This window comes from Schistocerca gregaria, chromosome 7 (genome assembly GCF_023897955.1).
Source record: "Schistocerca gregaria isolate iqSchGreg1 chromosome 7, iqSchGreg1.2, whole genome shotgun sequence".
NCBI classification, from domain to species: Eukaryota; Metazoa; Arthropoda; class Insecta; order Orthoptera; family Acrididae; genus Schistocerca; species Schistocerca gregaria.
This window is the reverse complement of record NC_064926.1, coordinates 330,259,607-330,287,226: the sequence shown is the minus strand read 5'-3', so window position 1 is coordinate 330,287,226 and position 27,620 is coordinate 330,259,607. Positions and strand designations below refer to the sequence as shown.

General features: G+C 41.3%; 1 protein-coding gene across 1 annotated transcript in view; it reads left to right on the top strand.

Annotated features, from left to right (window-relative positions):
* The first annotated feature begins 17,585 nt into the window (after positions 1-17,585).
* LOC126282032 (lipase 3-like) overlaps positions 17,586-27,620 on the top strand; it is a 76,808-nt gene continuing 66,773 nt past the window's right edge. Inside the window, exon 1 of the mRNA XM_049981439.1 lies at positions 17,586-17,733. Within this exon, the coding sequence (XP_049837396.1) occupies positions 17,614-17,733 (120 nt within the window). The 5' untranslated portion in view covers positions 17,586-17,613. The remainder of the gene's footprint in view (positions 17,734-27,620) is intronic.

Sequence of the window (27,620 nt, the reverse complement as noted above, 5' to 3'; positions counted from 1 at the left end):
TTTTCCTATAGCCAGAGTGTCAGAGAATCTACATTCAAGTCCCCACAAATAATAATTTGCTTCCCCCTGTCTGACAGATAGCACAACAAGGAGTCCAAATTCTTCAGAAGTAGATGAAAATTTCCTGATGGGGACTTCTATACAGTTGCAATTATAAATGTGCCTTTTTTGATTTAAGCTTACTGGCACATGCTTCTATACGTTTTTCTACACAAAACTTTTTTGTTTCTATACTTTTGCACAATGATAACTTTTGACATATATGGCAACTCCTCCTTTCTCCATATTTTCTCTGATTACATGTGCAGAGAGCTTATATCCACTTACATTTATCTTATCCATATCGGTAACAATGTGATGCTCAGACAGGCATAGTATATCTATTTCATCCTCAGCTTCTAAATCTTCTAAACAAACCAGAAGCTCATCTGTTTATTCTTTAAACTCCCAATATTTTGATGAAATATACTTACATTATTTTTAATTATACTTTTATGAAAACCTTTCCTTATTCTAACATTTGCAGTACTCTCCTGTCTGAGTTTCTCATTGTGCTTAGGCATAGTTCCTATACCAATGGTCACATGGTGTTCAGAGAGGCAGATTATGTCATCTGGGTTCAATGACCTTAATTCATCAATGCGATTAACGAGGACTGAGATACAACTTGGTGGAGATAAAATTTCTGGTGATCGGTGAAAATTTATAATTGACAGCTGTGATTGGTGATCCAATGTGCTAGAATTGTGCTGTTTAATTTCTTTCCTAAACTGAAGATTTGTTTCAATTATGACCTCTCTTAGAACTTGACATCTTTCTGTCTTACCTATCCTAAAAAAGGTGCTGCTCCAACACCTGTAACCACTGGTATTTTACCATTCATGGCAGTGCCTCCCCCCTTAAATTTGTTGCTATTACCCCAGCCAGTTTCCCCTTCCCTTTCCTGTTGAGATGTAGGCCGTGCCTGGTATAGTCCCACCTACTGAGAGAATCAACAGGAACCACACCAATATGAGATCCCACAACCGAACCAAGCATCCGTTCCAACTCCAAATTAACTCTCCCAACAGAAGAGTTCAAATGAGGCTGGTCATGGCGGCTCAGGAAAGATACAAATTCAACATTGGTGTGTCTCGATGCCGACGCAATCTTTACCAGGTCACACTCTATACTGTACCCAGGCTCTCTATCGATACTGCTCCCTGGCACTCCCACAATAACCATGGTGTCTTCGCTGGTAAATCCTTTACAGAGTGAACCTAAATCCTCTATCACCTAATCCAGACTAGCACTTGGTTTGAAAAAAATCGTGACCTGGTATTCTGGTCCTAATTCCTCCTGCAGAAGTTGGCCTACACCTCTGGCATGAGAACTGCCTAACAACAAAACTTTCTTCCTTTTCGATGACTTTCCTACATTCTTTTTCAATTTCCTATTGAAAGTTTGTTGTGTCCTGTCTACACCTACCTCTGCTTGAGGCTCATCAGTTTCTCACTGAAGCAACAGGTCAAACTTATTTTTGACATTCACCACAAAACTGTCAGACTTAGTTCTAGGCCTGTTCCTTCTGTTACCTGTTGCCACTTCCCACCTCTCTTTGCCCTTCTCCCTCCTTAACCTGTCCAGATCTTCCCTAGCCTGATCTAGCTCAGCCTGAGGGGCAGCAATTTTCCCATCCTGTTCCACTATCTTCCTATCTGTGCTGCAAATCCTACATAACCACTGATGAGACTGATCCACTTTCCCGACACCCACGCCACTGCAGTCCCCCCAATGAAAAAAACTACTGCATCCATCCCACCAAACCCCGGAACTAACAATTCTATGGCAAGTCAGGCACTTCTCACTCATGGCAAAAATAATACTTTAGCTAGAATCAATCAATTAAATTGCCGAAAATCAAAAAGGACGTTACGAGAATTAGGCCTATAAACAAATGTATATAAGGAAGTTTCTGATATAAAGTTACGCTGTTTTTCTGAAATCTGTATTAAAACAATGAAGTTATACGCTATTTACGGTAGTTTACTTATTTGTTACCGAGCAACTAGTCAAATTACCGTGAAACAAGAAACAAACACGTTTACAAGATTTGAGCCTAAACGTGACTTCGCGAAGTTACGATCTTTCCGTGTTTTCTGAAAAAATACGCAAAGAAAAGTGAAACCTTTAACGGCAAGTCTAAACGATACACTAATGCACGTATTTAATTTGTTTTCGATGTTAAACTAAATTATATTCCTGTGTAATTCACTTAACTTTCTGGTAATAATTTATGGCGTCACTTACTCGGCGGCCATCTTGGACATTTCTAGACAGGTGGTAGTATGGACCAAAACTAGAAAAAAAGTCTAGTAAACATTGATTCTAAAATTCATTTCTTCAGAGCTATGAACACTTGTTCTTCTATACTGTGAAATAAATATCTTCTACTGCAAACTCTTTGGTTTCCATAATTATGGAGAATGTAGTACGAACCAAAACAAGGAAAATATATTCAGTGAATACATTGAGGTGACTAAAGTCATCGGACATCGATATGCACATATGAAGATGGTGGTAGTATCGTGCACACTAGCATAAAAGGGCAGTGCATTGACGGAGCTGTCATTTGTACTCATGTCATACAAGTGAAAACATTTGCGATGTGATTAAGGCAGCACGACGGTATTAACAAACTTTAATTGTACGAGTATGTCGAGAATACCAAATTTCAGGCATTACGTCTCTCCACAGACAACGCGTACTTTAGGACTGAGAGTAGCGGTGTTTGCGTAGAATTGTCAGTGCTAACAGACAAGCAACACTGCTTGAAATAGCCGCAGAACTCAATGTGGGGCGTACGACGAATTTATTTGTTAGCACAGCGGGGCGCAATCTGTCGTTAATGGGCTATGGCAGCAGACGACCAATGTGGGTGCCTTTGCTAGTTGCGCGACGTCCCCTGCAGCACCTTTCCTGGGCTCGTGACCATATCGGTTGGAAACTGGACTATTGGAAAACCGTGACCTGATCAGATGAGTAGCCATTTCATTTGTTTTGAGCTGATGAAGTTCGAGTGTGGCGCAGACCCCATGAACCTTGGATCCAAGCTTATGGTGGCTTCATAATGGTGTGGACTGTGTTTAAATGTAATGGACTGGGTCCTCTGGATCAACTGAACCCATCACTGATTGTAAATGGTGATCTTCTGCTACTTGGAGACCATTTGGAGCCATTCATGGACTTCATGATCGCAAACAACGATGTCATGTTACCGGCCACAGATGTTTGCGACTGGTTTGAAGAACATTCCGGACAGTTCGAACGAATGATTTGGTCATTCAGACATGAATCGCATCGAGCATTTATGGGACATAACTGAGAGGTCAATTCGTGCACATCACCCTACATTGCGAGTCCGTGCCACGTCGGGCTGTTGCACTATGTCGGGAAAAAGCAGGTTCCATACGATATTAGGAGGTATTCCATGAATTGTGTCACTTCATGCTCTAAAATTCATGCCTTAAAAGGTATGAGCACTTGTTCAGCCAATGAGATGAGTTTGACACTAGCGAAGATGAACAAGAGATCATAGTTCCCTAGGTATGCATTTTAGAGCCCATAATTACTAGATATTGTTTTCTTGTTTTGGTCCATGCTACTTGATCCAAAAATATGGAAACCGAAGAGAGTGCAGTAGAAGATATGTGTTTCACAGTATCGAAGTTGATCAAGCGCTGATAGCTCATAAGATACGTATTTTAAAGCCCATGTTTACTAGACAGATTTTTCCTTGATTTGGTCCGTGCTGCCACCTCCGAAAGACGCCTACCTTAAAATCTTAACAGCGAAGTACCGGAACACTCATTTCACTATCAGAGGTATAAGAACGGTTTTCGTATATAACTTTCGAGTCAGTCATTTACGGAGCAGGGAACTTTACCACAGATTGATACGTTGACCCATTTTTCATTACCCCTGAATGTTTGTAACTTCATCGCAGTATCATCCTTTATAATACTAGAAGTAATTGCGTCCCAGTAAACATTGGTTCGAAAACAAGCCATCTGCGAACGTGTGGTTGCGAACGCCACATCCTAGTTAGTATAAACGTATCTGAAACGTAAACTTGTCGGTTGATTCTCCATCTGATGGGGCTCAAAATTCATCAGTTTTTATCTTAGCGAACTTCTTGTTGTTGAAAGTTTTCCCCAAAGTTCATTGTCTTAGAGACAGACATTTTATTGTCTTTTTTTCCCAACACTCTGGTAAGCTTATAAATTCTCCTCACCTTGGCAACATCTGTAGGTAGGGGTGAAAGGAGTTTCTCGAAATTCAGTTTGATAAGGACGTACGTTACGTCAACAGTTTTTAAAGAAAGATTGTGTGGACTGTCAACTATCGTTCTAGGATCTATTTTGAAAAAAAAACCTTTTGTTAATTTAAAATCTAAAAGTATTTAAAATAATGTTTTTAAGCATGGAAATTTGTCAGTCAGTGTACTGAATAACGTTTGGAATTAAAGCCTACATGAACAGAAGATTTCTCTTTCGTACAACAGTCAAATTTGCCTTTTCTATTTCAGTTCAATACATAAAAATTTTGATCTTGTCTATTAGTTTTCAATTACTTCCATCACAGATTTTCTAAATTTTAACTACCGCCTTTGACGAGGATCTTAACAATGAGGCACTGAAGTTTTTCCATGACACTCTGTCATGATAATTCTCTTCTGTTTCCAGCACACGTAACTTTGATCACAACTTCATTTAAAGCTGTGCAGATGTATCTAACAGGACTCATGGCTATTACAAAAACCGGGTGTTTTTTTTCTTCAGGCTAAAATGATAATGTACTTAAGTTCCACAATGAGCTATGAATGGTTATCTGATAATTGTACCTGTAACAAAAAATATCGTGAACGAACTGCTTGTACGACATAAATAATATTAGGCTTGATGAAGTAATTTGTAAAGGCAGTGCCACAGGATGGACCCTGCTTCAAGTAACTTTCCAAGAAATTTCTCTTCATCACATGAGACAAATTGAAAGCTGGAATCTCTCAGTCCTCAAATAAAGAAACTGATGAAGTATGAAGATTCTGAGAAGACAATGAAGGAAAAGGGAAAAAGGTGCATGACCGCATTCCAATCACTTACTGAGTACGTTCTATGGTATAACAAAGATCCTAATTAAAAGGTCATTGTTGAAAAAAGTTGCAAAATTTCAAGAAGATGGGTTGTTAAATGAATGTGAAAGTCCACATTCTACACTCACATATCGACTACTTTCCGGGAATTTGGGACAGTATATTGTAGGGCAGAGTGAACGCTTTCACTGAGATATTAAGAGGAGGTTCCAGCGGCACTGGACAGCAGCCATGTTGGATGTTGACGAGGGACAGTCATCATATACAAGGATCTACAAGGAAGTCAAAGAATAGAAAATTTAAAAATTTATGAAACACTGTTGACTTCTTGTTTTTATACAATGTACTCACGAAAAAAATTAGTGGAGTTCTGAGGAGTTTATTTAAATGTATTTAATTTTTTAAATGTGGTTTGATTAAAAAATCACCTTGTGTGAAATAATGTCAAGATATATTTGTGGGTGCACAAGTGAAAATCGACAAAATGTTACTTCTTATTTTGTGAAAAAACCTGACGTGACAGACAAAAACGGTAGTTATTTCTACAGTCAGCATAAAACATTGATTCGAGAACACCTACTTTCAACAAATCGTCTGACAAAAAGTTTTAAAATGCAGGCTAGTGAATCTATAGGAGAAATATGATGCGAATAGCCATGTGCTTGTTTGTCTGGGGAAAGCGTAACAGAAATATTTTAAAAAAAAACTTAACTGGTAGAAATCTAAGCAGTACGTCCTACATCCGTTACGAACGGCCTTGGAAAACTCCAAGATTCATCTTGGAAACCACGAACGTTGTTCAGCTCCCACTGTGTAAGTCCCATAAAGTCGGTGCAGGTAATATTGCGGAAATAACAGCTCGTGCAGAGGTGCAGAAGCATTCATTCGTTGTACGCTCCATACGCGAACGAAAGAGTGAGGCGCAGCGCTTCATATCGTTCATATGTTAAATAAGGGCTGTTACGTTGTGAGTAGTTGAATGTAAAAGGCGTGGGACTGCACGGTTTAACACTAACATCGGATTGGCTATGACGTGTATTAGCCAGTCGGAGTACAGTTCGTTCAAGCGTATTCTGTGGGCTAAGAAATTTCTTTGTGAAGTCTAAAAAGTTAGTTAGGAAGTCAGCCATCAACATGTTCGGATGCGGATATAAAGAGTTCCGTACAGGTGTGATAATTCCTCAGAATAATGAAAATAAACTTGACTGTGGAATGCCGCAAAGTGGATGCAAACGTGTGAGGAAAACGAACAAGATAAATTGCGACTTTTATATGTACACTCTGACTTTTGAATAATCGATGTGGCATATTATACACGTCGTGATCGCCAGCTGAACGTTTGTAGAGGTCAAATTTTGCAGTATTTGAGCGAGCATTCCGTCACAGGTATTTCGCTTGGTAATCCTTCTGGTAATGGAGTCAGTTAAGTACCATAAGCTGGCAGTGATGAGTGACTGTGATTGCGTGTGTTTGTGTGCCGAAGTTATAACTTCAGATTAGCATGGACATGACGTTGTTTTCTGTGAAACAAATCTGTTCAAGCTGTCGCTCACAAAGTATCCATCGTTTAATAGCGCAGATAACCGGATACTAACATAACGCTTGCACGCGTTGGAAGGGTGTAATGCTACTGGTTTTACTACAGCTTTTCCAGTTGTATTCGTTTTAATCAGTGCAGGCTTATGGACTGGACTGCAGGAAGAAGAAATCACCCCAGTGTAAGTGAACACCATTTCTGCAGGGCGAGCGTGTTTTTACGTAAGTACCGTTTTGAAATTAAAAAAAGACGTGCTAAGATATCTCAATAATTTTATTTGTACATGAAAGCCTTTAAGTTAATCTACTTTCCTACATAATTTCCGTCAATATTGAGGCACTTGTCATAACGTTGTACCAGTTTTTGAATACCTTCCTCATAGAAGTCTGCCACCTGACTTGTTAATCACTGCATCACCACTGTTTTGACTTTGTCATCGTCTTGAAGATGCTGACCGCCCAGGTGTTTCTTCAAGTGCAGTAACTGGCCGCAAGATTAGGTTGTACAGAGGATGATATAGAGTTTCCCATCGAAAATATGTGATGAGATCTTTGGTCTGATTCGCCACATGCGGACGGGTATTGTCTTGCAGCAAAACGTTGTCCTTGCTCAACTTGCCACATCTTTTGTTTTGAATTGAGCGGCGCAGATTGTGCAATGTCTTACAGTAAGCTGCTGCATTGATTGTCTCATTATGAGGCAGAAATTCCACAAGCAATACTCCTTTTCTGTCCCAAAAAACTGTGCACATGATTTTCCGGGCAGAAATTGTTTGCTTAAACTTCACTTTTCTGGGTGAATCTGAATGCCGCCATTCTGTTGCGTTGATTCTGGTGTCACGTAGGCCACACATGTTTCATCGCCCATAACAATTTGGCTTAAGAAATTATCACTCTCGTTGTGGTACCACTCAAGGAAAGTCAAAGCTCTGTCTAAACATTTGATTTCGTGCACAAATCCGTCAACATTTTCGGTACCCAACGTGCGCACAATTTCGGTAATTAAAGTGCCTGGTCACAATGCCATACAACACACTATGAGCAACATTAGTAAAGTCATCCCGAAAGGAGGAAATCGTAAAGCGTCTGTTTTCCCTCACCTTATTGTCCACTTCCTGCACTAAACTTTCATTAACGACCGAAGGACGCCCACTCCATTGTTCATCATGCACATTTGTGCGGCCATCTTTAAATGCTCTCACCCACTTTCTTACCATTCCATCGATCATAATGTTTTCTCTGTAAACTGCACAGATCTCACGATGAATATCGATCGCTTTTAGTCCTTTAGCACTAAGAAATTTTATAACAGCCCGTACTTCACAGTCGGCGGGACTCACGATTATCGTAGGCATCTTAAACACTCAGTACACAACGTAAACAAGGAAGAATCAGACTGTAATGGCGTCAGTGCGTAGACAACAAATGTAGGTACCCAATGCGATTGCGCAAACGCCGACCGCAGCACTGCGGCCGCGGCGTGGCAAAACGGTACTTACTTTAAAAAACACGGCTTGTAGTAACCGCGACGTTGCAAGAGAAACAGACTGTAATTCGTCGTTCAGTAAAAAGAATACTCTGCTACGCAATATACGGTAATTCACAGAGCATGGGAGTGTGTTGTATCTTGGTACACATTTTAGGCTTCGCTGTGAGAGAAGTTTAATATATTTTCATATTCCGTTTTTTAATGATGGCATTCGTTTTTTATGTGCTGCAGTCTTTTTCAGAAATTAGAAAAATTACTCCGGAAAGTTAAGAATTTTTCCAAATGTGAAGACATGTTTCAAGTTACAACATGGTCATGTACATAGGAACAAATATTCTGTTAAGTTTTAAAAGCGTTGGGATCGAGAAAATCTTGTCAACTCTTTATTTAACAATCTGACTATTACATTATTAACTTACTTCACATCAATGTCCAGTAAGTGCAATCAAATTAAGAAGAAATATTATCAAAATCCACTTATAAGTTGCATACTTTTTGAAATAGTAGCTCTTGAAAACTAACACAAATTTCCACTTTTTAAGACAGAGGAAATTGTTAATACATTAAAGAAACCCAATTCATTAGCAAATATCACATGTTCCATGGAAAAAGGTCGTCTTCTGTTTCAAGATACAAGATGGCGCACGACCGACAAAGTGTGGGTTAACTGTCCACACATTATATAAATAGATCTAAAAGTGTATAACATTTTAATCACAATAAAATTCTGTACCTTAAATCTGTAGAACTAGAAATATTTACAACTGCTGCACAAAACACAGCCTCATGTCTAACAACGGCAAAAACTACAGAAACCTGCTTTTTGCGGTGCCTACGCATTTCTTGATGTGGTTCTCAAATCAGTCACGAGAGTGAAGTACGAACTAAAAATTATAGTGAGTTCCGAGATAGACTATCCTCTAGGTAGAGCACTCTCCCCTAGAGATTAAGATGTAGTTATACAACTCATGTAGAAAATAATACGAAACTAAATGTTGATTTTTGTAAAGTAATGGAGCATTTTGCACATACAAGAACGAAGAAAAACTCCTTTAAGTGAGACAGGAATTTAGGTCTCTAAGGAAATTAATTCATTTAGTTGATTATACAGGACGTCCCAGGAGGAACGGTCAGTATGCAGGGATATGACAGGAAAGATCACTAGAAGGAAAGAAGTGTAGTAAATATGAGCTCTAAGAAGCATTCCTTAAGAGGTGAGCACTTTTTCATCTTCGATACTGAGAAAGAAACCTCTTTTGCCGCAAGCTCTTTCTTCTTCGCGTTGCAGTGATCCTACAGCTGTCGCCTCATTCCCCATCTATGTCGTCAAATGCCTCGATCTCACCATTTTTCCTCATCCCATTCCATCTCTTCAATTCCTCTGCTCGCCATCGCTTCTTGGAGACTACTTGGTTACATTTTCCGTGGTCTTCCTGCTCTTCTCCTTTCAAGAGGTTGCCATGAAAGTACTCTGTTCGGCCACCTGTCTTCATCCATTTTTTTGATATGCCCAAGCCACCCTAACTGTCTTTCTTTTATTTTATACGTAATGCTATAATTAATCTGTGTCCTTTCTCTTATTTCCTTATTTCTTACGTGGTCAAGTCGGAAAACTCTACAGACTCTTCTCAAGTAGTCAATTTCTAAAACTCGAACCATTTTTTATTTCTTTTTGTGAGTTCCCGGCACTCACTTCCACATCTTGTTATTGGCTCAGCGATGGGGATTTGTATAAACGATTCTAATCCCTTAAACTCGTTCTTGAGGATCAAAGTACAGGCATTAAATTTTGGATAGCCACCCTTCCCTGCCTGTTCCGTTGTTGGTTATCTCTGTCACCTCTTCCATCAAGCGACAGGATAATATCCAGGTACTCTTTACACACTTTAATGAGGTCACAGTCCAAAGTGCTTCCCTCTTCTCCGCCACACAGGTATTCTGTCTCCTCAAAATTAATTTTCAAACTCCACTTTTCATACTCTTCCAGTAACTTCTTAAGCATGTAAGATATATTATCTTCAACGAACTGAGCATCAGCATGGAAAAGTGTATACATACACTCGTTCTCTATTTCAGTCTCGATACCCAATGCACTTTCTACACCACAGACCGAGTGCCTTCAGCACATACAATCTTAAAGAGTGTAGGAAACAGACGGCATCATTGCTTCAGTCCTTTAGTTATTCTGAAGGCTCCTCTAGAAATTTCTTTTGCAACTTCAATGACACATTCTGCTGAGCTGTAGAGATTTATGGTACTTCTTACATAAAATTTGGCATGTCCCCTGACCACAGGACCTCGAACAATAGGTTTAGTGGCATAGTGTCAAATGCCTTCTCAAGATCTAGGATAACCAAATGACTGCTTAGATACCTTTCCATCTCTTCTCCATGCTCTGTCTTATGTTAAGGATGTTATCTACACATGACCTGCCTCTTCTACAGCCACTTTTTTTCTCCACTTCTTTTACAAACTTCTCCAGTCTTGATTTTAAGCTACAAGCACTTTGCTTCTCGTGTTTTGAGACGTGGTACTATAGACCAAAACAAGAAACAGATATCCAGCAAACATGGGCTGTAATGTGCATATTAAGAGCTATGAGCATTTGCTCATTTTCGCTAGTGTGAAACATATCTCTTCTTCTGAACAAAATATGGGAAGCAAAGAGGTTGCACTAAAAAATATCTGTTTCACAGTATCGAAGATGAAGAAGTGCTCATGGTTCTTAACGGGTGCATTTAGAGCCCATATTTACTAAACACTTTGCTTCAAGTGATTGTTCCTGTCATATTCCTGAATCCTGATCATTCCTCTTGGAGCCACCGTATTTTTCTCTGATGTTCCATGTTATGTATTTGTTTGACGTTTCGTTCTTTTTGTGTCTTGCAGTACAATATTAGATAATATTTCACTTCTGTGCCTTTATTCAGTTTTTAAATTAAGAAGTATTTTATGTTTTTATTCTGAATGGAAGAAGACAGTTACTAGTTAAAGATTCTCATTAGAAGCAGTTTGGTTTTATATTTAATTAAAGTGTACCTTGAATACTGTGCAGCATTTGTTATAAGAAATGATACAGGGACGAACAGCTGTTTTATGTGTGGAAAAATCGGCAAAAATTGTTGAGATGGTACTTCAGCTCTCCAAAGTATTTGAAATAAAATAGACTGCTCATTTTAAGCTTTCTTTAGTTATTTTACATTTTGGCTGAATAGGAGGAGAGCAACAGGAGTACTAGTGTAATGTAATGTGTGTATGTGAGAGGAAAGCCCGAGGGATGGCTACTGACTTCTGGCTGTGAAAGACGGAGTGTGGGCAATGTTTTGGTGAGTTAGATGGAGTGGGTTTGGTTTGTAGGAAAGGCAGAAAGCCCCAACTTACGCGTCACCCCGGGGCTTCCACGACTGTACTTATGCCCTTGATCGGCGTGTACAACTGCTACCAGTCCCGACTGGGGTATGAAGCTGTATAAGGGTGTCTGGGGAGGAAAGGTCAATATTTTAAACAGTGAGAGTATAAGTAATTCTGAACAAAAAATGTTATATGAGTATAGGTCCGCAAATGCTACGTTAGGGAGGTATGGGTATTGAAAGGAACTTTAATTCTACAAAACTGATGTACACAACGTGAATGTATACGCAATACGTAATACAATCATCCGTTGTTTGCACAGTTGTGCCGTGTAAGCCGCATTGTGTGTTGCACCGGCGACGGATCGGTCAGCTGTGTAGTATATGGTATTAACTGTGTTCGTATAAGCGCTGCTACCAATGCCGCACGTCTACAGTAATCAGGAATACACAGATATGGCGTATGTTTATGGCTTCTGCGACGGTAGTGCTACCGCTGCAAGAGAAGAATACCACAGGCGCTTTCTGACTCGACGAGTGTTTGATCTCAGGGTGTTTACCTATGTGTTTATCACTCCGCGTGCAACAGGCTCCCTTCCAAGCATGCATTTTTCGTCCGAGCGTGCATGTCAACAAACTTCGCGAGAACAGGAAGAAATTATCGCAAGTTTTGAGCGAAGTCCCATTACGAGCATACGAAGAATGTCCCTGCGTATGAATGTCTCACAGACACGCGTATGGGAAACATTACATGTGGAAAACCTGTATCTATTTCACATACAGCCTGTCCAAAATGTCCACATTGGCGACAATGACCAACGACTTCAATTCTCTCACTGGGTACTTGAGAATAGTCATTTGCTTCCATACATACTAGTCACAGACGAAGCCCAGTTTTCACGACATGGAATAAACAGCACACGCAATAATCGTCGATGGTCACGGGAAAATACAAACGCTTCAGTGAATAGCAAATTCGAAGTTCGTTTTGCCATAAATGTTTGGTGCGGCATGATCGGTAAACTTTTGATAGATCCATTTATAATCAGTCAGCGATTAACGGGAGAGAGGTGCCTGCATTTTATGCAAAATTCATTTGTGGAACTATTGGAAGACGTTGATGTAGCCAAGCGAAGACTGTGCCCCTCCACACGTTACCTTACGTGTGAGGGACCATCTCAACCGCACCTACCCTAATCGCAGGATTGACCGTGGCGGTGCTATTAACTGGCCTCCAAGATCACCTGAATTACAACTCTAGATTTCTGTTTGTGGGGTTAGATGAAATAAGAAGTCCACAAAGTGCAGGTAAATACACGAGATGAACTGTTTCGTTGCATCGTGGGCGCTGCTTAATTGATTAGGAACCAACCACAGGCAGCTGAATAAGCAATACAACATGTTATCGCTAGAGAGCAAAAGTGCATTGATGTTCATGGTAGGATAGTCGAACCTGTTCTGTGGACTTACAACATCTGTGCGATAAGTGTTAAAGCCGTTTGTAGAAGACGTGGTACGTTTTTTTCAACTGAATACAGGTAACATGTATGTTGTAACGCATTATGTACTAATTGCAAAGTAAATAAACATTATGTAAAAACGTGTAACGTATCTTAGGACACTAGATACCCTTTTTCTTACTTGCCTGTAGTGACACAAGCTAGTGTTACCTTCTGGGAGGAATTTTGTATTTGACCGTGTGTTTGTCTAACGGAAGAAAGGGTGTCGGACAGTAATTTTGTAGATATTGCAATTAATAGAAAACTGGCTTTACTTTGGGGGAAATGAAAGAAGAAAAGTTCATAAAAATGAAACAATAAACGGTCGCCAGCGCAATTAGGCATATTAATTGGAAACATTATGTTTAAGAAAATTGAATATTAGTTGTCATAGTGACTTTCATTTCCGATTCCCTCTGAATAGCAATTTGGATGCACACGAATACAGAACGATCTAAGTTGTGGGTAGCAGTAGTTACCATTAATTCACCACCCAGATATCATAGTAAGCAAGATTGTACCCCACTCATCATAATAACAGTTACAATTACTATCATCACTTGATTTAGTACTGAGATGTTGCTGCAGGAAACACTGAACTAAAGTTGGGAATGAAACGATTTCTGGCTTAAATGATGTACAAATACCACAAATAAAATTCAATAATACTACAATTACTGTGCTTATATCCTCATTTATGGAATACATCAGATTTCTTTAGTAGCGACAATATTCCATTTATCTCTCTGTTGTTGGTGTTGTGGTCTTCAGTCCTGAGACTGGTTTGATGCAGCTCTCCATGCTACTCTATCCTGTGCAAGCTTCTTCATCTCCCAGTACCTACTGCAACCTACATCCTTCTGAATCTGCTTAGTGTATTCATCTCTTGGTCTCCCTCTACCATTTTTACCCTCCACGCTGCCCTCCAATGCTAAATTGGTGATTCCTTGATGCCTCAGAACATGGCCTACCAACCGATCCCTTCTTCTGGTCAGGTTGTGACACAAACTTCTCTTCTCCCCAATCCTATTCAATACTTCCTCATTAGTTATGTGGTCCACCCATCTAATCTTCAGCATTCTTCTTTAGCACCACATTTCAAAAGCTTCTATTCTCTTCTTGTCCAAACTTTTTACAGTCCATGTTTCACTTCCATACATGGCTACACTCCATACAAATACTTTCAGAAATGACTTCCTGACACTTAAATCTATACTCGACGTTAACAAATTTCTCTTCTTCAGAAACGCTTTCCTTGCCATTGCCAGTCTACATTTTATATCCTCTCTACTTCGACCATCATCAGTTATTTTGCTCCCCAAATAGCAAAACTCCTTTACTACTTTAAGTGTCTCATTTCCTAATCTAATTCCCTCAGCATGACCAGACTTAATTTGACTACATTTCATTATCCTCGTTTTGATTTTGTTGATGTTCATCTTGTATCCTCCTTTGAAGACACTGTCCATTCCGTTCAACTGCTCTTCCAAGTCCTTTGCCGTCTCTGACAGAATTACAATGTCATCGGCGAACCTCAAAGTTTTTACTTCGTCTCCATGAATTTTAATACCTACTCCAAATTTTTCTTTTGTTTCCTTTACTGCTTGCTCAATATACAGATTGAATAACATCGGGGAGAGGCTACAACCCTGTCTCACTCCTTTCCAAACCACTGCTTCCCTTTCATGCCCCTCGACTCTTATAACTGCGATCTGGTGTCTGTATAAATTGTAAATAGCCTTTCGCTCCCTGTATTTTACCCCTGCCACCTTCATAATTATCTCTCTAATAAGAGAAGATTATAGTGGGGACCCATAAACTGATACTATCTCAATAGGGAACTCTATGATTATTTCAGAGACAAAGTTGAATTCAACCGAAATTAATGTTTAGCCCCACTTGGAATAATTTATATTTTCATCCTTTAAAGCAAATTACTCAACACTGATCTATTTAACCTCGAAAAAAATTGTTCATGATAGCAATCAAGGCTAAGTTACGTTTCAAATAAGTTTAATTTATATGGCTTTTTCATCACCTGAGGAACAGGTATTTTAGACAGTAACATTTATACACTCTGCCACAGAATTTTTGCACACTTAATACACAGAACCAAATCACTAGTTTGTTAGAAACAGGATGCACACTTAGGATGGGATCCTGCATCGGTCTATGATTAGGATAACGTTAAGGTTCAAAACACAGGGTTATAGCGCTTGGATTATTATTGCAAAACATCCACACAAATTAACTGTTCCATGCTACAATACATATCTGTGTGCCTGAAGGTGGTGTAGCAGTGGCAGAAACAGTGGCGGCAAGCGACGTGGCGGCTAACTGTACCCACGGCTCTTGATGTTGAATGCTCTTTACAATTTCTTCTTAGCGACGGACTTTTATCGCACTAGAGCCATTCCTTATTGCAACAGTCGAATCCACACACGAGGCAAAATTCCATACAAAACGCTATCCAAATGCCTCCCTTGGCACCCTCGATGTATACCGTGCAACGGCTAGCCACTGACTGCGCACCGTCCCCACCAAGAAGCCGCCGCTTCCCTAGAGCTTTTATATTTCACAATACAAGTTCCCTCAGCATGAACCAGCTTCCAATACACAATTTTTTGAATCTTCCTGGCAGATTGAAACTGTGTGCCGGACCGAGACTCGAACTCGGGACCTTTGCCTTTCGCGGGCAAGTGCTCTACCATCTGAGCTACCCAAGGACAACTCACGCCCCGTCCTCACAACTTTACTTCTGCCAGTACCTCGTCTCCTACCTTACAAACTTTATAGAAGCACTCCGCTGTAGAGTGAGAATCTCATTCTGGAAACATCCCCAAGGCTGTGGCTAAGCCATGTCTCCGCAATATCCTTTCTTTCAGGAGTGCTACTTCCGCAAGGTTTGCAGGACAGCTTCTGTAAAGTTTGGAAGGTAGGAGACGAGGTACTGGCAGAAGTAGAGCTGTGAGGAGGGGGCGTGGCTCTTGCTTGGGTAGCTCAGATGATAGAGCACTTGCCCGCGAAAGGCAAAGGTCCCGAGTTCGAGTCTCGGTCCGGCACACAGTTTTAGTCTGCCAGGAAGTTACATATCAGCTGCGCTGTAGAGTGAAAATCTCATTCTGGACACAAATTTTTCTTTATGAAAATACATATTTCATAAAATTCCATTATTTTAAGTATCATCTAACTTTTTTCATACATACATTACAAACTTTAAATTTCTCTACACAAATCAATAACCTTAACTAACAAAGAACAAACAGTTAATAATCATAGATACACGTTTACATAATATAAACCTACTTACAGTCGATATTGGAGTTACAAACTGTACTTCTCTGTAACATTGTTCTCAAGAAAATGACGTTGCGGTCCAGTTGTATTCCGTATACGTTGACGTTGTGCACACCAGTTTTGCAGAATTAAAGTTTCTTTCAATAACCATACCTTCCTAACCGAGCATTTGCGAACCGATGTTCATACAATAAACTTTGTTCAGAATTACTTATACAATCACTGTGTAAAATGTTGACAATTCCTCGCCGACCACCTTGTATACGCATACGGATCTAACCAATGAAAATTTGTTTCAAGGCCGAGATTCGAACCCAGGTGGACTGAGGGGGGAGCCGTGCTGGGATAGTGCGTGCAGTTGTCCAAAGCCACTGTGCCAGGGAGGTGTAATGGATAGCGCATCTGCCCATTGAGCAGGAGACCTAGTTTCGAATCCCAGCCTTCGTACAAAGTTTCATTCGTCGCTTGAGTCTGCATGTATGCATCACAGGTGTTTGAGGCTTGAAAAGCTCTCTGGAAGCGTATAGTTTCATTTAATACCTTTGCCTCACGTAAACAACGTAGAGGATATAGAGAAGAGATAGAGATAGAGATAGAGAAGATCCAAAGAAGAGCGGGGCGTTTCGTCACAGGGTTATTTGGAAAGCGTGATAGCGCTACGGAGATGTTTAGCAAACTCAAGTGGTAGACTCTGCAAGAGAGGCGCTCTGCATCGCGGCGTAGCTTGCTGTCCAGGTTTCAAGAGTGTTCGTTTCTCGATGAAGTATCGAATATATTGCTCCCCCCTACTTATACCTCCCGAGGAGATCACGAATGTAAAATTATAGAGATTCGAGCGCGCACAGAGGCTTTCCGGCCTGTCGTTCTTCCCGCGAACCATACGCGACTGGAACAGGAAAGGGAGGTAATGACAGTGGCACGTAAAGTGCCCTCTACCACACACCGTTGGGTGGCTTGCTCAGTATAAATGTAGATGCAGATGTAGATGAAGTGCTCTACCCACCCCCACAATTTTATTTCCACCAGTACGTCCTACTTCCATACTTCAGAGACGTCCTCCTTACCTCGCGGGACTAGCACCCCCGAAAGAACGGATATCGCGGTGACATGGCTCATCCACAGCCCGGGGAACTGCTTCCAGGATGACCTTTCCGCATCACAGAAAGTGCTTCCCACATGTGCCTGCGCAATCAGCGGTAGGCAATCGAGATGCCCCGTCAGAGACGAAGTCCAGATAAGCCGGCGGGTACTTAAAGTGGCCGGCCCGCGGCGGCGGCACTTGGCGAGCAGGCCCAGCCACCACCGCCCACCATGCCCGGCGCCGCCTCCCCCGCGATCCTGCTGCTGCTGGTGGCGACCGCCGCTACCACGGCAGCCGCTGCTGTCCGCGGGGCCGTGCCCTACCACATGGAGGACGCCGACCTGGACACGGTAAGTCGCAGGCCGGCGGAAACTGCCCAGCCACACGCGGTCTGTGGACTCAGCCCGGTCAGAGAACAAGTAACCTTTAAATTGCGAGGTGTGAGCAGCTAATTCGTTGAATATGTAGCACTGCATATCCGCGAACGTGTGTAGGCTAAACCTCAAAGACAACAGATACGAAATAACCCTCACGAAATTACACTACTGGCCATTAAAATTGCTGCACCAAGAAGAAATGCAGATGATACACGGGTATTCATTGGACAAATATATTATACTAGAACTGACATGTGATTACATTTTCACGCAATTTGGGTGCATAGATCCTGAGAAATCAGTACCCAGAACAACCACCTCTGGCCGTAATAACGGCCTTGATACGACTGGGCATTGAGTCAAACAGAGCTTCGATGGCGTGTGCAAGTGCAGCTGCCCATGCAGCTTCAACACGATACCACAGTTCATCAAGAGTAGTGACTGGCGTATAGTGACTAGCAGTTGCTTGGCCACCATTGACCAGACGTTTTCAGTTGGTGAGAGATCTGGAGAATGTGCTGGCCAGGGCAGCAGTCTAACATTTTCTGTATCCAGAAAGGCCCGTACAGGACCTGCAACATGCGGTCGTGCATTATCCTGCTGAAAAGTAGGGTTTCGCAGGGATCGAATGAAGGGTAGAGCCACAGGTCGTAACACATCTGAAATGTAACGTCCACTGTTCAAAGTGCCGTCAATGCGAACAAGAGGTGAGTGAAACGTCTATCCAATGGCACCCCATACCATCACGCCGTGTGATACGCCAGTATGGCGATAACGAATATACGCTTCCAATGTGCGTTCACCACGATGCCGCCAAACACGGAAGCGACCATCATGATACTGTAAACAGAACCTGGATTCAACCGAAAAAATGACGTTTTACCATTCGTGCACCCAGGTTCGTCGTTGAGTACACCATCGCAGGCTCTCCTTTCTGTGATGCAACGTCAAGGGTAACCGCAGCCATGATCTCTGAGCTGATAGTCCAGGCTGCTGCAAACGTCTTCGAACTGTCCGTGCAGATGGTTGTTGTCTTACAAACGTCCCCATTTGTTGACTCAGGGATCGAGACGTGGCCGCACGATCCCTTACAGCCATGCGGATAAGATGCCTATCATCTCGACTGATAGTGATACGAGACCGTTGGGATCCAGCACGGCGTTCCGTATTACCGTCCTGAACCCACCGATTCCATATTGTGCTAACAGTCATTGGACATCGACCACCGGGAGCAGCAAGTAGCGATACGATAAACCGCAATCGCGATAGGCTACAATCCGACGTTTATAAAAGTTGGAAACGTGATGGTACGCATTTCTCCTCCTTACACGAGGTATCACAACAACGTTTCACCAGGCAACGCCGGTCAACTGCTGTTTGTGTATGAGAAATCGGTTGGAAACTTTCCTCATGTCAGCACGTTGTAGGTGTTGCCACCGGCGCCAACCTCGTGTGAATGCCTGTGTAATTATGCCTAACAACGAAAGTGACGCACCTGGAAGTCGAGGTCGAAACGAAATGAAGCTTCACACGTTGAGAGGGTACGTCATGTTATTTCAAGGAGTACAAAATCGAGTCAAATTTGCAAAGGCCTTGTTATTACGAGGCTACTTATACGTATGACGTTGTACCCCCTGTCGTCTGGATGAATCCACTAATTCGTCGCGCAGGGTCTCATAAAACCGTTGTTGCATCTTCTCCTGAGGTAAGCAGCCCAAAACTGCAACTAGTCCTACATATACTGGCACTAGGACGAAGATGACGTCTGGTCCCACATCTTTTCTATTTGGGGACAAATATGGAATCTTCCTAACTATGAGAGTACCTCAGCATCACGCAGACAGTTCATAGAAACACTTGTAACGTGTGGACGAACATTGTTCTGTTGAAAAATGACATCACGTTACTACTACCTGATAGTCTAACAAGCGAAAATTATGGGATTTCCATGTCAAAAGCTTCCACCGTCAGTTTACCAAAAACTGTGATATTATTTCTTTTTTGCTTCAGTATTCATATTAACTACAGTTATAAAGTGCAGGCTTCATATTCTGGGCTAACAGGTTACACTAAAGTATTTAAGTAAATTCTATACTTTTTCAAATTATTGAACAAACAGAACTGAAATAATATTTGTATCTTTTAATGTGAAAGTTTTTCGTCAGAAACATTAGTTATCCTATAGATTTCACTTTGCATAACAACTGCAACGAGGTTAAAATTTTTTGGTTCAAACGAAACAGCTCTGAGCACTATGGGACTTAACATCTGAGGTCATCAGTTCCCTAGAACTACTTAAATCTAACTAACCTAAGGACTACACACACATCCATGCCCGAGGCAGGATTCGAACCTGCAACCGTAGCGGTCGCGCGGTTCTAGTCTGAAGCGCCTAGAACCGCTCGGCCACATCGGCCGGCAAAAATTTTTCAAAATGTTAATTATATAATACAATGCGGAGCCGTCTGCATGATTAGCTGAGTGTTGACGTGTTTGCCTACCATGCAGCGGGCCCGGGTTCGATTCCCGGCCGCGTTGCAGATTTCCTCTTCTCGTGGACAGGTCGTGCGTTTTCCCCATCGTCACCGAAGCGCAAGCCGCCCAGGGTGGCGTCAACTGTAATGATTTGCAACCCAGCGGCCGAACTTCCCAGGATAGGGCTCCCGGTCAACAAAGCCGTACGATCACTTCATTTTTACTGAGGAGATAAAACTCACGGGATAGCGATATGCACTTTTACACATGACAGTAGTATCGATTACACAAGATTTAACAGGGCAATACATTGGCGGAGCTGTCATATATACTCAGGTGATTCATGTGAAATCACGTCCGTCATGAGTATGGCCCCACGACGGGTATCAACAGACTTCGAGCGCTGAACGGTAGTTGGAGCTAGACGCATGTGACATTCCATTTCGGAAATCGTTAGGCTATTCAATATTCCAAGATCCACACTGTTGAGAGTGTCCTGGGGATATCAAATTTCAGGAAAAACCTCTCACCACGGACATCGCAGTGGCCAACGGCGTTCAGTTAACGGCCAACAGCAGCAGCGTTTGCGTGGAGTTGTCAGTGCTAACAGACAAGCCTCACGTCGTGAAATAACAGTTGAAAATGTTCAAATGTATGTGAATTCCTAAGCGACCAAACTGCTGAGTTACTTACACACTACTTAAACTAACTTATGCTAAGAACAACGCACACATCCAAGCCAGAGAGGGGACTCGAATCTCCGGCGGGAGGGGCCAATAACAGTTGAAACCACGGCGAACGGACATCCTCAAAAACATACGTTTTTAATATTAGGTGCTTTCTGCTGCCACCTACTACCAGGTTCTCCATATCAGCGACGTCAATAGTCATTAGACATCGTGAGAGAGCAAAATGGGGCGCTCCGTAGAACTAAAGGACCTCAACGTGGTCAGGTGATTGGGTCTCATTTGTGTCATACGATTGTATATGAGATTTCCACACTCCTAAACATACCTAGGTCCACTGTTTCCGATGTGATAGTGAAGTGGAAACGTGAAGGGACACGTACAGCACAAAAGCGTACAGACCGACCTCGTCTGTTGACTGACAGAGACCACCGTCCGTTGAAGAGGGTCGTAATGTCTAATAGGCAAATATCTATCCAGACCATCACACAGGAAATTCGAACTGTATCAGGGTCCCCTGAAAGTACTATGACAGTTAGGCAGGAGGTGAGGAAACTTGGATTTTTAGGTCAAGCGGCTACTCATAAGTCACACATCTCGCCGGTAAATGCCAAACAACGCCTCGCTTGGTGTAAGGAACGCAAACACTGGACGATTGAACATGGGAAAAACAGTGAGTGGAGTGACGAATCAAGGTAAACAATGTGGCGATCCGATCGCAGGGTGTGCGTATGGCGAGTGCTCGATGAACGTCATCTGCCAGCGTGTGTAGTGCCAACAGTAAAATTCGGAGACGGTGGCGTTATGGTGTAGCCGTGTTTTTATTGGAGGGGCTTACACCCCTTGTTATTTTTCGTTGCACTATCACAGCACAGTCCTACATTGATGTTTTAAGCACTTTCTTGCATCTAATTGTTGAAGAGGGATTCTAGGATGGCGACTGCATCTTTCAACACGATCGATCACATGTTCATAATGCACTGCCTGTGGAGGAGTGGTTACACGACAATAACAGCTCTGTAATGGACCTGCCTGCACAGAGTCCTGGCCTGAATCCTGTAGAACACCTTTGGCATGTTTTGGATTGCCGACTTCGTACCAGGCCTCACCGACCTACATCGATACCTGCCCTCAGCAAAGCACTCCGTGAAGAATGGCTGCCATTGCCCAAGAAACCTTCCAGCTCCTGACTGAACGTATGCCTGCGAGAATGGAAGCTGCCATCAAGGCTAAGGATGGGCCATCACCATATTGAATTGCTGCATTACCGATGGAGGGCGCCACGAACTCGTAAGTCAGTTTCAGCCAGATATCCGCATACTTTTGATCACGTAGCGTATCTATTACGACAGAGTTGGAACACAACCTACGACCAGCTTAGAGACAGAAGTGATGACAATTACTGCAGGACCTGATCATCATTTAGCAGGACAATGGTCAAGCACGTACAGTGCAAGCTGTTATTGATTTGTTTGACTGATGGGGCTGCTAAGCGCTACACCATCTACTGCACTCACCTGACTTAAGCCCTCGTAAGTTCAATTCGGTTTCTAAACTGAAGGAAACACTTCACGGCATTAGCTTCAGAACCGCTACAAATTCGTCGGGCAACAGACAGCGCCGCTCGAACTGTCACTGGCACTGCTAAGAGTATCCTACGACTTCCACATCGCTGGCAACGGGCTATACACAATTCTGGTGACTACTTTGAAGGTCAGCAAAACTTCGAAACGCGTATCTATTTTGTACGAGCTGTAAATAAATAGTTACCACTATTAAAGTCCCAGCCCTCGTATTAATGTTTCACGGCAAGCAAATTACCCATCCAGCATTCTTCCAGTATTCGAGAAAGAGGGCACTTAGCGAATTCCAACAAACGTTACGCATAATATCAAACCTTTCCGAAACTTTTACTTACTGCACACTGCACAAAGTAATGAAAGGAAAGATGTTTATTGCTTATGGTATTTCCAATGTTCACGAAGTAAAACGGCAGTGTCAGGCATGAAATTTTAATGTGATTCTTTCCTACTACTAACGTTACTAATAAACATTTTGCAGACAGTACCGACATATACCACTGAATGCACCTGGACAATTGTATAAGTGTACGACAGATAGTTTAGGAGGAAAAGATACGTTACTTTTTTATAGCATAATTATGGTTTTGAATCTTCATCCATAAAGGTTTCACGTACTTAACGTCGAATGTTTAACGCATGAACTCATTTGTGAAGTAATCAGACAGAGGTCTGAAACTCTTCATGGGAGTTCGAGTCCTTAAAGAATCAGGGTGGAGTTACTGGTAGAGTCTAAATCTTTAAAATTCAGTGCTTGCCTTACTTACGTGTATTATTCGGAATCCCATCCCAGAATTTGTCGTCCTCCGGCTCTTTCCTTTGTGTTATAGAACAAAAGGAATATTTGTGACAGGATGTAACATTCGATAACACATTAATGAACTTGTGGCAAGCAGATGTGTGGAGCTAGTAGATAAACAGATGAGTCGGCAAAAAGACATAAGTGGTTTGTTTTCGCAAGATCTACAAGTTAACCTACGATAAATTCATCTTCGTAGCCCAGAAATTAAAAAGCACTTGAAACCCATGTGATACCAGCAACGCAATTATTTCCACGCTTATCTTCGATAACACTTTTCCTCTGACGATTTTTCTGTTTGTTTCACCTGTTGATTTAAGAATGCAGCTCACAACAAAACATTTGCACATCCGTTCATGTTGCTTTTGCAATTAGTAATCTGTCATTATGATTTTAGATGTATGCTACAGCTGTAATCAGGGAAACCATTATTTCGGTGAAGTTTTTTCTTAGTTTGTACGCTAACAAAGCATACCACAACGTTATCATGGAAACAATACTTTCTAAGTTACTCTCCATATGACGGTATTTATGAGAGACTTTATGCAGTTAATTGGTTAGGTGGTTTTGTTCCTTTTATGATTTTTGTAATAGTGTCAACTTGATATAGTAACTTTTAAATGTACAGTAAGATTCTGGGAATGCACTTTTCCACAGAATTAAGCAGTTCTTTTTCGCAGACGACTAAAGAGATTGTAGCTGTTTTCGACTATATACCGTTGTTGGACCAATGTGATAATCAACAAAATATGTAGGTGTAACTTTAAAGTAAAGAGACACACTTTTGATCGTCATAAAGACTTACTTCAGTCGAAAAGACCTAAGACATTGTTCGGAAACACCACCCTGATGACCCACAATGACTCCAAACCAGTGAATCACCGAAGTGATTCCGTACAGCTTGGAGGGTATTATAGAGCTGGCAGCAAAAACAAGAGCTGCGTTTTTGATAAGGAACCGGTAATGAACTTCCGTCACCATTCAGATGAGATCATTATCTAATAACAGACTAAATAAAAGATTATGAGGAAATGAAATAGATCTCAACTGTAACAAATGTTTGTTATATTCTTTCAGTTACATTAAAAAAGTAATATATTATCTCTTTAATAAATTTTGGAAAGAAAGCATCATATTCGATAAGAATGGAGACTAATAGTTTCAGAAAATGCATAAAATGATAACTGTTTGCAGATAGCGACATATGGGAAAACGTATAACTCACTCATGTAGGCTAAAGTTACATAACACACCCAGTAAGATTTCCTAGTATCCTAACACTGAAAAATTGAATATGGTTTACCACAGAACTGCTTGCATGTAATAGATTCTCCTGAGTGTAGTTCGATTAAAATTACTGATAGTTGACACTTCATGCGTTGGAGCTGGTTTCCTCCAACCAGAGGTCTCAACGTTACGCCGGAAACGTTCGCCGTTGTATCAATTGGTCAGTTAACTTCCGGCAGTTTTATTAAGTATTTCATAATACATGATAACCACATCAGAAACCTCCCACCCACCTACGCTAAGGCGCACGCACACAAACAAACCAACACACACACACACACACACACACACACACACACACACACACACACACGTAATGATGCTAACACAAAAGCTTCATACACAGCACTAAATACTTCCACACAAGACGCGATTCAGTGTCATATATACAGATATACAGTTACTACACCACAGAGAGTGCCTTACATCAGACAAGCTTCGCACGACACTGCGTGAAGCCGAATTTTGTAAGGCTGCAATTCGTCGCTGTGACTGGGTCACTACGGTCGTAATTATACCTAAGTATTTTACGGAGTGGTTTGGCGTAGCGCAGTGGTCAGCTCATTATTATTTTATTTATTTATTTATTTTATTTTTTATTTATAAATCGAACCAAAATAAAACAAGGAAGCTTAGGGCTTAACGTCCTGTCTCGCAAAAAAAAAACTGATTATTATTTTTATTTAGGTATTTGATTTAAATGCCATTTTTTAATAATTTTTGTCACGTCATTTTCCGTTATCGTATTGATCTTTTTATTTGCTCTTCTTTTTCTTCCCATCATTCTGTTTTCGTCTGGTATCTGCCTGTATCGCCTATAATCTGTAACCATGTGCCACCCAGGACTACTCATCGGTTGGTAACGCGGCAGTTCGTGTAGCCAGTGTGAGGATACTTTCAGGTAGCCACTGATAGCGAGAAATTACTGTTTGCTTTTAGCGTTGAAACTGATTTTTTCCGTCTTGAGTTTGCTTGAAAGGATTAGCTTTAATCGCCCGGGAGAAAAGCGCCGTTTTCTCGGATGTATTTCACATCACGAGATTGTGGTTAGACTAGGACGTAATTAGAAATTCAGGGTTACAAAACGTGTCGTCTGCCATAGTTCAGTCGTTGGTCGCTTAAAATCAGCAATCTATGGAGCATTTCCCACTTCCGTCGAATCTCGCGGCGGCCGCTTGCAACACAGCTCCGCGTTACACATAAACACTATTTGTGAAAACACGCCGTGTTTGTGGTTCAAATGGCTCCGAGCACTATGCGCCTTAATTTCTGAGGTCATCAGTCGCCTAGAACTTAGAACTACTTAAACCTAACTAACCTAAGAACATCACACACATCCATGCCCGAGGCAGGATCCGAACCTGAGACCGTAGCGGTCGCTCGGTTCCAGACTGTAGCGCCTAGAACCGCACGGCCATTCCATCCGGCCCGTGTTTGTGTGTCAGGTATAAGCGAGAGGTAGCCGGCAGCCAACGTGGCAACACTGCAGAGGTAAGTTACGCGTCAACTGTCAAGTAATTTTAATCGGACTATAGTATCAATATGTGTAAAAGAAAGCGTATATGTAAAATAAGTACACTTCTAACGAAACCAATTTTAAATAATAAATTTCCTCTAGGGGTGATATCTAGTGTAAAACAGCTACTGTACCTTTCGTCATGGTGTCTTCAGGAGCACTGTAGGCTGTTGAATGAACTGGAGCTGCAAATTTATCTCATATGACCGTCTGATGTACGCAGATCAAGAGATCTGTGAGGCAGAGTTTTCTAACTTTTGCCCTCACACTTCTGTACCATTATTTATTTTAAGTAAATACATTCAGAAAATATAAATATTTTTTCGAAAATTTTACACGAATAAGACTGATTTATTGCTTCAATTATCTATGCTCTTCTGAAATAATTAATTGCTTATTAAGTGTTAATGATTATACAATAGCTGAATGTGTTGTGATGAAACAAACTTTGGATATAAGTGCAACGATCGCCGCATACCACGAAATGTAATGGTTAGCTACTGAAAATAGTCCTGAAATACAGTAGCTACTGTCGGATAAGATGTTTGTACACAATATTTCCTCGTTTGCAACTAGTAATAATAATGTGTACTGGAATTTCTTTTACGTATCTGACTGCATTCGTACTACGTTAATAAAAATAACGTCGTATATTAGAAAGTCTAGTATAAATTATTATCCCAGGGAAGAGTTTATTGGTAAAACAAGACACGTTTCCTTTCTTAGTTTCAAGAAATCGCTATTTTCAACAGAAGTTAACAGAACCATTTCAGCTATATCTACATGAATGCTCTGAAATTCACACTAAGTGCTCGCAGAGGGTCCTTCTATGCATATTTAAATGATTTTCTGGCAGAAACTGCCTTAAAACCGTAGCGCTTTTTATTTATGAATCCAGGAATATACTGATGCTAATCATCTAAAACAAATTGCAATGTTTTGTTGCAGGTTTGCAGACGTAGTCCTCAGCATATCTTGTTGTTTCAGTGTCTGATCATTACTGTTCCCAATATGCCTCTCCTACTGTACGTCTGAGTGGGTACAATATTTTGTGCACAAGAAGCAACCCTTGAACCATCGCTCGTACTGTCTTAGTTTTCTTCCAATATAGTTGAGTGCTTAGAAACTTAATTATAAAGTACTAACAGGTGATATTTAACACATAACACTGTGAAAGATAATACAATAATATTTCTGACTGTTCCCTAGCAAAGTAATTACACGCTTAGCCCAAATTTATTTGTTTTTACCTACGGATAGTGTACATCATCTCTATATATCGCTACATCGAAACATCATGGATTATAGGAAAACTGAAAAAAAGACAATCGAAGTGTCTGAAATGTGGCGTTGGAGGAGGATCTTTTAAATGAGCTAGAGTGATAAGATAAAAGAGAGGAGTATTATTGCAACGTAGTTTATATTAAACACGATTTCCTACGTGGGAGATTCAAATGAGAACCTGAAGTGCAACAAAAATTCTAAAAGTTGTACTATCGATTTAGCAATTGGTAAGA